This window comes from Nerophis ophidion, linkage group LG06, assembly GCF_033978795.1.
Source record: "Nerophis ophidion isolate RoL-2023_Sa linkage group LG06, RoL_Noph_v1.0, whole genome shotgun sequence".
NCBI classification, from domain to species: Eukaryota; Metazoa; Chordata; class Actinopteri; order Syngnathiformes; family Syngnathidae; genus Nerophis; species Nerophis ophidion.
In genome coordinates this window covers 14,248,882-14,263,692 of record NC_084616.1, presented here as the reverse complement: position 1 = coordinate 14,263,692, position 14,811 = coordinate 14,248,882, and the positions used below count along the sequence as shown (strand labels likewise).

General features: G+C 47.2%; 1 protein-coding gene across 2 annotated transcripts in view; it reads right to left on the bottom strand.

Annotated features, from left to right (window-relative positions):
- Positions 1 to 4,525: 4,525 nt before the first annotated feature.
- The window catches only part of plagl2 (pleiomorphic adenoma gene-like 2), a 117,692-nt gene continuing 107,406 nt past the window's right edge, over positions 4,526 to 14,811 (bottom strand). For both annotated transcript variants that reach the window (XM_061902718.1, XM_061902717.1), the window contains exons 3-4: positions 10,764 to 11,235; positions 4,526 to 6,375 (exon numbers count right to left, since the gene is read on the bottom strand). In XM_061902718.1, coding sequence (XP_061758702.1) covers positions 4,947 to 6,375; positions 10,764 to 11,080 — 1,746 coding nt within the window. In that variant the 5' untranslated portion in view covers positions 11,081 to 11,235 and the 3' untranslated portion in view covers positions 4,526 to 4,946. The remainder of the gene's footprint in view (positions 6,376 to 10,763; positions 11,236 to 14,811) is intronic.

Below are 14,811 nucleotides of genomic sequence, written 5' to 3'. Positions count from 1 at the left end.
GCGCAAAGTACAGTGTATTATGCAGCGATCATTTTGAAATATCGTGTTTCGAAGGGGGTCCCTTGTGAAGGGCAGAGATGGGCATCGCCACCACTTGTCGACTGGTGCTGAAGAACGGCACAGGGCCGACCTTCGGGTTGGACAGGTACGACCATATAATATCACTAAAACACTAGTAACACAATAAGCAGATATAATCCTAGTAAATTTGTCTAAAAACATCTGAATCGCTTCCACTGTAGTCTTTTTTTCTTTCCTAGTCCTTCACTCTCACTTTCCTCATCCACGAATCGTTCATCCTCGCTCAAATTAATGAGGAAATTGTCGCTTTCTCGGTCCGAATCGCTCTCGCTGCTGGTGGCCATGATTGTAAACAATGTTCAGATGTGAGGAGCTCCACAACCCGTGACGTCACGCGCACATCGTCTGCTACTTCCGGTACAGGCAAGGCTTTTTTATTAGCGACCAAAAGTTGCGAATTTTATCATGTATGTTCTCTACTAAATCCTATCAGCAAAAATATGGCAATATCGCAAAATGATCAAGTATATAAGAAAATCGCATTTCATGAGCTCAAATATAGCTACAAATGAGACATAATGATGCAATATGTACATACAGATAGCCTAATTAGCATTTTAGCATCGATTAGCTTGCAGTGACCAAATATATCTGATTAGCACTCCACATAAGTCAATAACATCAACAAAACTCACCCTTTGTGCATTCATACACAACGTTAAAAGTTTGGTGGACAAAATGAGAGAAAAAAAGTGGCATAAAACACGTCTTAGAAGGTCGTAGAAAGTTATACATGTAAACAAACTAGGGTGAGTTCAAGGACCGGCAAAATTAGTAGGAAAAAACGGCGCTCGCCAAATACTCGAATCAGTGAAGCATGTTTAACAACTACTCGAATCTGTGAAGCATGTTTAATATAAATAGTGTGCTTTATAGCTTTTAGGGAGGTTTGTGTTATGTTTGTCCTCCTACTGAAAAAACAAAAAATATATTTTTTCGCCTCATTTCCATTGTCATATACTTTTGAAAAAGCTCCAGAGAGCCACTAGGGCGGCGCTAAAGAGCCGCATGCGGCTCGCCGACCCCTGACATATACGATGTACTACAACTTCCTTTTCCGCTTTCATTCGCGAGTTCCTTAACACAATAAAAGCATGTCCGCTGGCGCAATTTTCAAAATAACAGTTACAAAACAGAAATACATTTACTAAAGCGCATTTTAACTTTTTGTACTATTTTGTACTGTTTTTTGTACATATCTTGATTATTGTTTCTCGTTTGTTTGTTTGTAAATGTTGAAATTTATAAATAAAAGTTAAAAAATAAGCATTTTAAAGGCCTACTGAAAACCACTACTACCCACCACGCAGTCTGATAGTTTATATATCAATGATGAAATATTAACATTGCAACACATGCCAATACGGCGGGTTTAGTTTACTAAATTGCAGTTTTAAATTTCCCGCGGAGTTTCTTGTTGAAAATGTCACGGAATGATGACGCCTCGGGTTGTAGCGGACAAATTAGCCCAGCACCACTCACAGCTAAAAGTCGTCTCTTTTCATCGCATAATTACACAGAATTTTGGACATCTGTGTTGCTGAATCTTTTGCAATTTGTTCAATTAATAATGGAGACATCAAAGAAGAATGCTGTTGGTGGAAACCGGTGGATTGCAGCTGCCTTTAGCACCGAAACACAGCCGGTGTTTCTTTGGAAGCTTTAACACAGCGCGGTCAAGCGAACATGTTCCTCTACGTCAACCAGCAAGTTTTTGGATGGGAAGATTGTGATATTAAGTCGGCTCTTACCGGAGACTTCAATCAATCAATCAATCAATCAATGTTCATTTATATAGCCCTAAATCACCAGTGTCTCAAAGGGCTGCACAAACCACAACACAAACCATTACGGCATCCTCGGTAGGCCCACATAAGGGCAAGGAAAACTCACACCCAGTGGGACGTCGGTGACAATGAGGACTATGAGAACCTTGGAGAGGACCACATATGTGGGCAACCTCCCCCCTCTAGGGGACCGAAAGCAATGGATGTCGAGCGTGTCTAACATGATACTGTGAAAAGTTCAGTCCATAGTGGACTTCAGTGGATTATGGGACCTCCTCCTGCAGCTCAAAAAGGCATTGGCTCCTCGGCTTCTCTCAGAGTGAAGTGAAGTGAATTATATTTATATAGCGCTTTTCTCAAGTGACTCAAAGCGCTTTACATAGTGACACCCAATATCTAAGTTACATTTAAACCAGTGTGGGTGGCACTGGGAGCAGGTAGGTAAAGTGTCTTGCCCAAGGACACAACGACAGTAACGAGGATGGCACAAGCGGGAATCGAACCTGCAACCCTCAAGTTGCTGGCACGGCCACTCTAACAACCGTGCTATGCCGCCAGAGACACCGGCGTTCACCGCAGCCATCCGACTTTCTGGTATGACTTTATAATCTCACTAAAATACTATTAACACAATAAGCAGATAAGGGATTTTCCAGAATTATCCTAGTAAATGTGTCTAATAACATCTGTATCGCTCACACTGCCGTCACCTTTTTTTTTATTTTTTTTTTAATAATGCTTCACTCTAACTTTTCTCATCCACGAATCTTTCATCCTCGCTCAAATTAATGGGGAAATTGTCGCTTTCTCGGTCCGAATAGCTCTAGCTACTGCTAGCTATGATTATAAACAATTTTCAGATGTGAGGCGCTCCACAACCCGTGACATCACGCGCGCATCGTCTGCTACTTCCTGTAAAGTCAAGGCTTTTTTATTAGCGACCAAAAGTTGCAAATTTTATCGTCGATGTTCTCTACTAAATCCTTTCAGCAAAAATATGGCAATGTCGCGAAATGATCAAGTATGACACATAGAATGGACCTGCTATCCCCGTTTAAATAAGAAAATCTCATTTCAGTAGGCCTTTAACACAATAAAAGCATATCCGCTGGAGCAACCTTCAAAATAACAGTCATATGTTACGTTACAAAACATAAAATAAATTTACTAAAGCACAGTATAACTTTGTGTACTATTTTGTACTGTCTTTGTACATGTCTTGATTATTGTTTCTCGTCTGTTTGTTTGTAAATGTTGAAATTTATAAATAAAAAAAGAGCATTTGAACAGTTGTCCCCTGACAACCCGACGAAGTTCCGAGTCTTTTCAGGGCGAGAAGTGTAACGAGGAAGTGTAAAGTGTATTCTGGGGAATCTAAACCTCCACAGTCGGAGGAAACAAAGCAGTAAAGATGAAGTGCCTTCTGCTAGGAAAAAAAAAAGTGCTTCTCTTGAGGAAAAGTAAAAAAACAAAAACAAAATTAAAAAAAACACTTTTCACATTTCTTTCTCCTTTTTTTTTTTCTATCCCGTTCAAACTTTCATAATGACCACGTGCTTTTCTTTTCCGACCAATTTTTCCTATCTGCGCAAAAAGAGCACTTTTTTTCCAGAAGAGAGTTACGGGGGGTGGGGCTTTTCTTTTTTGAGGTCGTTTTTTTTTTTCCCTGGACTTTCGAGTCATACTTGCCAACCCTCCCGAAATTCAGCGCCTCTCCCGAAAATCTCCTGAAATTCAGCGGAGCTGGAGGACACGCCCCCTCCAGCTCCTTTCACGTCCGCTTTCCCAAAATATAAACAGCTTGCCTGCCCAATCACGTTTCAACATCTACGGATTTGAATAAAAAAACTGCACACACGAGGAGACGAAGCAGAAGAACGAGGAAGTTACAGCCATGGCGACGCCGTCTGTAATAGAGCGATTACATGTTGTGTGTCGCCATCTCCTGGTGAATGTTGGCTATAGTGTTATGGGGTTGCTTTTTGATCGGCCGACGATTTATGGTGTGTTGCGCACCTGACGGCGAGCGACTCTTGGCAGAACAAAGCTTACTCAAATAGTGAAAGGGATGGCGTGGCGCAGTGGGAGAGTGGCCGTGCGCAACCCAAGGGTCGCTGGTTCAATCCCCGCCTAGTACCAACCTCGTCACGTCCGTTGTGTCCCGAGCAAGACACTTCACCTTTGCTCCTGATGGGTGCTGGTTAGCGCCTTGCATGGCAGCTCCCTCCATCAGTGTGTGAATGTGTGTGTAAATGGGTAAATGTGGAAGTAGTGTCAAAGCGCTTTGAGTACCTTGAAGGTAGAAAAGCGCTATACAAGTACAACCCATTTAAAGGTAAGTGTTGTTGTTGTTTTTTTTTAGTAACCAGCAACCACAGTACAGTTAGTAGAACAACTGTGTTTTTATTAGGTGCCGTCTGAAATGTAACTATTTATTTTAGTTATATATGTAATAAAATAAATATATATAGCTAGAATTCACTGAAAGTCAAGTATTTCATACATGTATGTATATATATATATATATATATGAAATATAAATGAAATACTCGAGTTGGAGGATTGTAGATGTAAATATACTCCTCGCCTCTTAACCACGGCCCGCCCCAACCACGCCCCCGACCCCCCGTCGTCCCCCACCTCCCGAAATCGGAGGTCTCAAGGTTGGCAAGTATGTTTCGAGTCTTTTTTTTTCGTCTCAAGGCGAGACGTTGGAGCGCGATTCTTACAATTACATCAAAGAAACACAAGAAAATATCCACTTCAAACGCTAAGTTGTTTTTTTGTTTTTTGTATCCGGGTCACAACAAATACAGATCATCTTCACTAAACTTTTATCTTTGATATATTTTTCTTCTAATATTGCTTTAGAGAGTAACGCAGAACCACGCCTTTTGGCCTACTGGTTCTGCCCGCTATACACTACTAAATAAGGGGTATAAATGGCGAAAAAAAGGGGGTTAATATGCGGTTATAACTACGGGGGGGGGAGGGAAATCCCAAATAAAAGCGATTTTCTTTGTTTTGCTTAAACGGGCCTTGAGTTTCCTTTTGAGGAAGAACGACAAAAAAAAACGCTCACTGGAAGGCCTGGTGGAAGCGTGGCAGCGTGGTGCTGCTGAGGCTGGAGCTGAACACTGGTGGGAGGGGGTGCAGGGGTCCGAGACCCAGGCCCCCGCCGGAGCTCTGCTGCTCCTGAGGTTGCGGTTGCAAAGAGGTAAGAGGCGCCGGCTCGGCGGCGTGCAGAGTCGAGGAAGACGAGGACGAGGAGGAGGGAGTCGCCGACGAGGTGTAGCCCATCACCAGCCCCCCGGCGCTCATGGGGGCGCTGTAGGGGGGCAGGTTGAGCGGGAGGAAGCCCAGCAGGCTGGAGAAGTCAACGTTAGCAGCACACAGGGACTCGGCGATCACCGCAGGGCTCTTGGACAGCAGGGGATCGCCGCACAGTTCTTCCGTCAAACCGGCGGGGGGCTCCAGTCCGTCCTTAGGCGGGGAAACAGCAGCGTGGGGCTCCGCCGAGGACCCCGGGCCGGGCAGCCCGCTCTGCAGATCCATGAGGAAGCTCTCCATCTCCACCTTCAAGGGTTTGTCCAGCAGGTATGAGGTAGATCCCAGCTGGTACTTGGGCGCCTGCTGGGGGTGGTGCTGCTGCTGCTGGTGGGGCGGGGAATGGTGGTGGTGGTGGTGGTGGTGATGGTGGTGGTGGTGGTGGGAGTGCGGGTGCAGGGATCCAGTGGGCTCCATGTGGCAGCTCATGGCCGCCGAGAGGGGCGCGGATATGAGCGGCGGGTGCGGGTGCGGGTGAGGGTGCGGGTGGGCCACCCCGGAGTTGGACATGGCCTGCAGGTGGTGGGGGTTGTACACGCCCATGGGGAAGGGGGCCCCGCTCGGGAAGGGCTTGCCCATCATGGGGTCCTTGTTGGGGGCCATGCTGCACATCATGGGGCTGAGCTCCTCCTTCACCGAGCAAGGCGGCGAGCCCGAGGTGAGGAGGCCCAGCATGTCCGGCGGCTCCGTCTTGATCTTCAGCAGCTCCTGCGAGTGGCTCTTCTTCACGTGGCGCGTCAGGTGGTCCTTCCTGCCGAAGCGCTGGGCGCAGTACTGGCACAGGAAGTCCTTGCGGCCGGTGTGCACCACCATGTGGCGCCGCACGTCCTTCCGCGTGTAGAAGCGGCGGTCGCAGTGGTCGCACGGGTGCTTCTTCTCCTTGGCGCCGCCCGACGACTTCCCCGAGTGGCTCTTGAGGTGCTCCAGCAGGACGGGCGTGTTCTCGTACCGCTGCATGCACACCTTGCAGGTGAGGTCGCCCGCCGTGGCCGAGTGCATGGCCACGTGGCGCTTGTAGCCCAGCTTGGTGTTGTAGTGCTTGCCGCACTCCTCGCACTTGAAGGCCTCCTTGTTGGGGTCGTGGGTCTGCAGGTGGTTCTTCAGGTGGTCTTTGCGGTGGAACATCTTCTCACAAAAGGAGCACTGGTGGGTCTTCTGCGGAGAATGCGTGGCCATATGCCTGCGGGGGGGCGACCACATGTGTTTTAGTGAGGAGAATCAACATGACAATTTTTTTTACAGCAGTTACTTGGACCAAAAATACAATATACTGCAAATTCCAAACTATAGGCCGCAGCTTTTTTCCTACGCTAAAACCCTGCGGCTTATAAAACGGTGCGGCTATGTTTTGGCGCCATCTTTTGGACGAGTTTACTCACTGCAGGTGCTGCGGTGCCCTTCTATTTAGACCAGTGGTTCTTAACCCGGGTTCGACCAAACCCTAGGGGAGTCGGCCTCAGGGGTTTAGCAGAGCCAGTCAAGACAAACCCAACTCATCCTTACTTGCCAACCTTGAGACCTCCGAATTTGGGACATGGGGGGACTGGGGGTTCAGGTGGGCAGGGTTTGGTGGTAGCGGGGGTGTATATTGTAGATTCCGGAAGAGTTGGTGCTGCAAGGGATTCTGGGTATTTGTTACGGTGCGGATGTTCTCCCGAAATGTGTGTGTCACTCTTGTTTGGTGTGGGTTCACAGTGTGGTGCGTATTTGTAATAGTGTTAAAGTTGTTTATACGGCCACCTTCAGTGTGACCTGTATGGCTGTTGACCAAGTATGCCTTGCATCGTGTAAAAGCCACATAAATGATGTGAATGCGCCGGCACGCCATTTTTTTGGAGGAAAACCGGACATGACGACAGGTTGTAGAGGACTGTAAAGGCAGTGCCTTTAAGGCACGCCCCCAATATTGTTGTGGAAATCGGGAGAATGGTTGCCCCGGGAGATTTTGGGGAGGGGCACTGAAATTAGGGATTCTCCCGGAAAAATCATGAAGGTTGGCATGTATGGACTCATCGTGTAGATAAAAACTTCTCCATATCGGCCTATTATGGATACGGCAACAGCAGAAGTCACACCGATTTGCAGGTGTGTAATTTGTCGTGGCCCTGCGATGAGGTGGCGACTTGTCCAGGGTGTACGCCGCCTTCCGCCCGATTGTAACCCCCCCACGGCCCCACAGGGAATAAGCGGTCGAAAATGGATGGTTGAATGGATAATTTGTCGGGAGTTCATGCACTGTTGGTTTTGTTCTTTTGAACAAGGTGATGTTCATGCACGGTTCATTTTGTACACCATGAACAAAAAACTATATAACTTTGTCTTAAATCTGAAATTTTTTTATTTTTTTTTCCACAAAAGAAGGGATTGGTGAATGCACGTATGAAACTGGTGGGGTTGGGAACCTCCAACAAGGTTAAAAACCACTGGTTTAGACTAAGCTTTCAACCGGACAGTCCATCTTCTAGCCGTCCATAGCGTTTCTACTCGTACGGATTCTTCATTCATCACTCTTAAGCAACGTTTTTAAGTTTTACAATATGGGTTATACTTCTATATCGCTTTTCCACCGTCAAGGTACTCAAAGCACTTTGACACTATTTCCAAATTCATGGCGGGAGCTGCCTTGCAAGGCCCTAACCACGACCCATCAGGAGCAAGAGTGAAGTGTCTTGCTCAAAGACACAACGGACGTGACTCGGATGGCGCAAGCCGTGGGTCGAACCAGGAACCTTGCCTCAACTAAAACAATCCCGTATTTCCTTCTGTTTATTGATTTCACCCGGAAGTACAAGTGCCGTTCCGTCTTCGAGTCATCCGTAGGGTTTCTACTTGTATGGATTCTTCATGAATCACTCGTTCGTAAGTTTTACAATATAACTAAAACTATTCATACTCGCCAAACCGTCCCATGTGTGATGTCTGTAGGAGTGTTTCCATGCATATTTGTACACATACTTGCCAAGCCTCCCGGATTTTGCGGGAGACTCCCGAAATTCAGCGCCTCTCCCGAAAATCTCCCGAAATTCAGGCGGAGCTGGAGGCCACGCCCCCTCCAGCACCATGCGGACCTGAGTGAGGACAGCTTGTTTTCACGTCCGCTTTCCCACAATATAAACAGCGTGTCTGCCCAATGACATTTTAACTGTAGAATGATCGAGGGCGATTTCTTGGTTTCTTATGTGGGTTTACTGTTAGGCAGTTTCATTAACGTCCTCCCAGCGCGTTAACAACACACAACAACAGCAGTCACGTTTTCGTCTGCCGTAAACAGCAATGTCGTGACACTCTTAAACAGGACAATACTGCCATCTACTGTACATGCACTACAACACCTCCAGGCGACTTCAACCCTTTACTAATACCCTCCTACATTCACATCCCATCTCCCCAGATTGTAAATAACCCAATGTAAATAATCGAATGTACTTCTAATGTATATACTTGTTTTTATGCTATCTGAACTCACTATGTTCTCTGCTCGCTATTAAGTCCAATGTCCATTTCTCTGTTGATGCAATTGTTGATGACTGAAGTACTGATATCAACCAAAGATCCTCATCCCACCCCCAGATTGTAAATAATCCCCACTGCCCCACCCCCCCTAGCCCCCACCTCCCGAAATCGGAGGTCTCAAGGTTGGCAAGTATGTTTGTACATGCTATCGTTATGTAATGAAGATCCTGCTGTAACCATTAGCCAATAAGCGAACAAGTTTACAAGTGTCTGTGTTAGTATTATTAACTTTACAATGGCATTATTTTTTTAATTGTTTCAGTTTTGTAAATTCACCAAAACTTATTGAGTCTGTTTAGCTGATTGGAGAGCTAACTTCCGCAGTTAGTGGGTCCATGGCGATGACTTCTGTTTTGTTTGATCGGCCATTTTACTGCCGTGTTACTAACACCATTTGGAAGCAATTAGGTGGGTAAATGAACATATAATATGGATAAATACATGTTGAGTAGATGTATAATTGCATGTACACTAGGAAGTAAATGTTTATGTCAGGGGTCACCAACGCGGTGCCCGTAAGGACCAGATGAGTCGCCCACCGGCCTGTTCTAAAATCACTTACCAGTGAGCTGCCTCTATTTTTTCAATTTTATTTATTTACTCGCAAGCTGGTCTCGCTTTGCTCGACATTTTTAATTCAAAGAGAGACAAAACTCAAATAAAATGTGAAAATCCAAGAAAATATTTTAAAGACTTGGTCTTCACTTGTTTAAATAAATAGATTTATTTTCATGGTTTGCTTCTTATAACTTTCAGAAAGACAATTTTAGAGAAAAAAATACAACCTTAAAAATGATTTTAGGATTTTTAAACACATATACCTTTTTACCTTTTAAATTCCTTCCTCTTCTTTCCTGACAATTTAAATCAATGTTCAAGTACATTTTTTTATTTATTGTAAATAATAATAAATAAATCTTTATTTATTTCTTAATTTTAGCTTCTGTTTTTTCGACGAAGAATATTTGTGAAAAATTTCTTCAAATTTATGATTAAAACAAAAATAAATAAAAATTCGGCCAAATCTATAAAATCTGTACAATCAAATGTAAACCTTACTTCAAAGTCTTTTGAATTTCTTTTAAATTTTTTGTTTTGGAAAATCTCGACGAAATAATGATTTGTCTTTGTTAGAAATATAGCTTGGTTCAATTTATTATATATTCTAACAAAGTGCAGATTGGATTTTAACCTATTTAAAACATGTCATCAAAATTCTAAAATTAATCAGGAAAAATTACTAATGATGTTCTATACATTATTTTTTTTATTTTTTCAAAAAGATTCGAATTATCTAGTTTTCCTATTCTTTTTTTCGGTTGAATTTTGAATTTTAAAGAGTCAAAATTAAAGATGAACTATGTTTCAAAATAAAATTTTCATTTTTTTTTGGAGTTTTCTCCTCTTTTAAACCGTTCAATTTTTCATCATTTATTCTCTACAAAAAATCTTCCGTAAAAGGAAAAAAATTGTACGACGGAATGACAGACAGAAATACAATTTTTTTTTTATATATATTGATTTTTTTATTAAAGGTAAATTGAGCAAATTGGCTATTTTGGGCAATTTATTTAAGTGTGTATCAAACTGGTAGCCCTTCGCATTAATCAGTACCCAAGAAGTATCTCTTGGTTTCAAAAAGGTTGGTGACCCCTGGTTTATATACTACATTACCCAGAATGCTTAGCGCCATAGGTCCGAGCAAAGCGGGAGGACGACAATTGTGTATTTTGATGAACAAAAAGTTCATATATTGTTACAAGTTGTTGTTCCTGCTTCACCAACGCAAGAAAAATAAGTTCTGATTAGACACGTTTGAGCAAAAATGACACTGATTGGCCGAAATATGCAGGGAAGATGTGGGCGTCGGACAAAATCGCAATGCTGTTCATAATTTGCAGGGATTGGTGGAATTTGTTTAAATTGGCAACATTGCGAATTCCTGTAGGAACTAATAAATGGTCAAAGAGGGCCAAGTTTTTCTTTGCTCTTTCTCATGCCTTATCAAAGTAAAAAAATGTAGTCATGTACAAAAAAGTGTGACAGTCGGAGTACCTGAAGAGTTTGTATTTGGAGCTGAAGGCCTTCGCACAGTGGGGCTGCGAGCAGTGAAAGGGTTTCTCTCCCCCGTGCGTCGCGGCGTGGAGGCGGAGCTTCTCCTGAGAGGCGAACAGAGCCCCGCACACCAAACACTCCTTCCCTCTCGCCCCCTCGTCTTCCTCGTCGTCCCTCTCTCTCCCCCTCTCTCGCTCTGTGCGCGGCAGCGGGCTGGCGCTCCCGAACAACTTGGCGGCGGCGGCGGTCCGTCGTCCCTCTTCCTCCGGCGTCAGTGCGGTAATACGTTGTGAGGCATCGGCGGCAGCAGCTGCCATGGCAGCCTTAGAGTGCCGCGGCCATGAAAGTCAGCTCGGGAGGGGGTGGCTCCCCCGCCTTGCGGGCGCAACGTCGAGCGGTCGGAGGGCGAGCTGGCGGGCGTGGTCAGAGGAGGCTTGGATGATGTCGCAGAAACATGGAGGTGATGAAGAATCTGCCGGAGGACACAAAGTACACGTTGTCTTTCCTTACTGGACTCACGCCGCTCTACAACAAAAAAGTCTAAAAGAAGCCAGGCGTCTTATATTCTAGATGGGAAAACCAAATACTGAATTGGGTTGCTGGGACAACAGCTCCAGCAGAGATCCCCAGACTTCCCTCTTCCGGGCAACATTAGCAACTTCCTCCTGGGGTATCCCGAAGTGTTCCCAGGCCAGAGAGGAGATGTAACCCTCCCCATCTGGTCCTTGGCCTGCCCCTGGGACTCCTCCCAGTGGGAGGTGTAACGAGGAGCTCCCTAGGGAGACGTTCGTGAGGCATCTGCACGAGGTGCCCGAACCTCCAAAGTTTGCTCCTTTCCAAGCCAAGGAGCCAGCGTAGGAGGCTCTTTCTACTCCGAGACTCTACTCCGAGTCTCTCTCGGGTGACTGAACTTCTCACCCTATCTCTGAGAGAGATGCCAGCCACCTTTCTGAGGAAACTCCCGAGGGAGACGCTCGTGAGGCATCTGCACGAGGTGCCCGAACCTCCAAAGCTTGCTCCTTTCCAAGCCAAGGAGCCAGCGTAGGAGGCTCTTTCTACTCCGAGTCTCTCTCGGGTGACTGAACTTCTCAACCTATCTCTAAGGGAGATGCCAGCCCCCCTTCTGAGGAAACTCCCGAGGGAGACGCTCGTGAGGCATCCACACGAGGTGCCCGAACCACCAAAGCTTGCTCTTTCCAAGCCAAGGAGCCAGCGTAGGAGGCTCTTTCTACTCCGAGTCTCTCTCGCGTGACTGAACTTCTCATCCTATCTCTAAGGGAGATGCCAGCCACCCTTCTGAGGAACCTCTCGAGGGAGACGCGCGTGAGGCATCTGCACGAGGTGCCTGAACCACCAGAGCTTGCTCCTTTCCAAGCCAAGGAGCCAGCGTAGGAGGCTCTTTCTACTCCGAGACTCTACTCCGAGTCTCTCTCGGGTGACTGAACTTCTCACCCTATCTCTAAGGGAGATGCCAGCCACCCTTCTGAGGAAACTCCCGAGGGAGACGCTCGTGAGGCATCTGCACGAGGTGCCCGAACCACCAAAGCTGGCTCCTTTCTAAGCCAAGGAGCCAGCGTAGGAGGCTCTTTCTACTCCGAGACTCTACTCCGAGTCTCTCTCGGGTGACTGAACTTCTCACCCTATCTCTAAGGGAGATGCCAGCCACCCTTCTGAGGAAACTCCCGAGGGAGACGCTCGTGAGGCATCCACACGAGATGCCCGAACTACCAAAGCTGGCTCCTTTCCAAGCGAAGGAGCCAGCGTAGGAGACTCTTTCTACTCCGAGTCTCTCTCGGGTGACTGAACTTCTCACCCTATCTCTAAGGGAGTTGCCAGCCACCCTTCTGGGGAAACTCCCGAGGAAGACGCTCGTGAGGCACCCACACGAGATGCCGGAACCACCAAAGCTGGCTCCTTTCCAAGTGAAGGAGCCAGCATAGGAGGCTCTTTCTACTCCGAGACTCTACTCTGAGTCTCTCTCGGGTGACTGAACTTCTCACCCTATCTCTAAGGGAGATGCCAGCCACCCTTCTGAGGAAACTCCCGAAGGAGACGCTCGTGAGGCATCTGCACGAGGTGCCCGAACCACCAAAGCGGGCCCCTTTCCAAGCGAAGGAGCCAGCGTAGGAGACTCTTTCTACTCCGAGTCTCTCTTGGGTGACTGAACTTCTCACCCTATCTCTAAGAGAGATGCCAGCCACCCTTCTGAGGAAACTCTCGAGGGAGACGCTTGTGAGGCATCTGCACGAGGAGCCTGAACCACCAAAGCTTGCTCCTTTCCAAGCCAAGGAGCCAGCGTAGGAGGCTCTTTCTACTCCGAGACTCTACTCCGAGTCTCTCTCGGGTGACTGAACTTCTCACCCTATCTCTAAGGGAGATGCCAGCCACCCTTCTGAGGAAACTCCCGAGGGAGACGCTCGTGAGGCATCCACACGAGATGCCCGAACTACCAAAGCTGGCTTCTTTCCAAGCGAAGGAGCCAGCGTAGGAGACTCTTTCTACTCCGAGTCTCTCTCGGGTGACTGAACTTCTCACCCTATCTCTAAGAGAGATGCCAGCCACCTTTCTGAGGAAACTCCCGAGGGAGACGCTCGTGAGGCATCTGCACGAGGTGCCCGAACCTCCAAAGCTTGCTCCTTTCCAAGCCAAGGAGCCAGCATAGGAGGCTCTTTCTACTCCGAGTCTCTCTCGGGTGACTGAACTTCTCATCCTATCTCTAAGGGAGATGCCAGCCACCCTTCTGAGGAAACTCCCGAGGGAGACGCTCGTGAGGCATCTGCACGAGGTGCCTGAACCACCAAAGCTTGCTCCTTTCCAAGCCAAGGAGCCAGCGTAGGAGGCTCTTTCTACTCCAAGACTCTACTCCGAGTCTCTCTCGCGTGACTGAACTTCTCATCCTATCTCTAAGGGAGATGCCAGCCACCCTTCTGAGGAAACTCCCGAGGGAGACGCTCGTGAGGCATCTGCACGAGGTGCCTGAACCACCAAAGCTTGCTCCTTTCCAAGCCAAGGAGCCAGCGTAGGAGGCTCTTTCTACTCCGAGACTCTACTCCGAGTCTCTCTCGGGTGACTGAACTTCTCAACCTATCTCTAAGGGAGATGCCAGCCACCCTTCTGAGGAAACCTATTTCGGCCGCTTCTATCCACTATCTTATTCTTTCGGTCGTGACCCACACTTCATGACCATAGGTGAGAGTAGGAATGCAGATAGTTTCTGGCTCAGCGCTCGTTTAGTCAGAACAGTGCTGCAGAGAGAATGCAACACTGCCTCAGCTGCTCGGATTCTCCGGCTGATTTCCTTCTCCATCTTTCCCTCACTCGTGAACAAGACCCCGAGATACTTAAACTCCTCCACCTTGGACAGAGTCTCGCTCTCTATCTGGACTGTACAAATCATCGGTTTCCTGCTGGGAACCATTTGCCTCAGATTTGGAGATGCTCATCCTCAGTCCAGCTGCTCAACACTCGGCTGCGAACCGATCCAGTGAGAGCTGAAGGCCATGAACCGATGGTGCCATCAGGACCACATCATCTGCAAAAAGCAGTGACGCAACCGTTAGCCCCTCGGGATGTATACCCTCTCCGCCATGGTCGCGACTCTGCCTAGAAATCCTGTTCATGAAAATCCCAATCAGAATAGGTGACAGAACGCAGCCCTGGCGGAGACCAACTCCAACTGGAAACGGATCCGACTTACATCCAAGCACCTGAACACAACTCTCGCTTTGGTTGTACAGAGATTGGATGGTCCTCAGCAGGGTCCCCCTCACTCCGTACTCTCTCAGCACCTCCCACAGGTCCCCCGGGGTACCCGGTCATACGCCTTCTCCAAATCCACAAAGCACATGTAGACTGGATAGGCCTTTTCCAGGATTCCCGCAAGAGTAAAGAGCTGATCAGTTGTTTCCCCGACTGGGACGGACTCCACATTGCTCCTCTCGAATCTGAGGTTCGACTATCGGCCGGAACCTCCTTTCCAGTACCTAGACGTAACCATTCCCAGGGAGGCGGAGTAGTGTGGTACCCCTGTAATTTGCACAGACCCTCT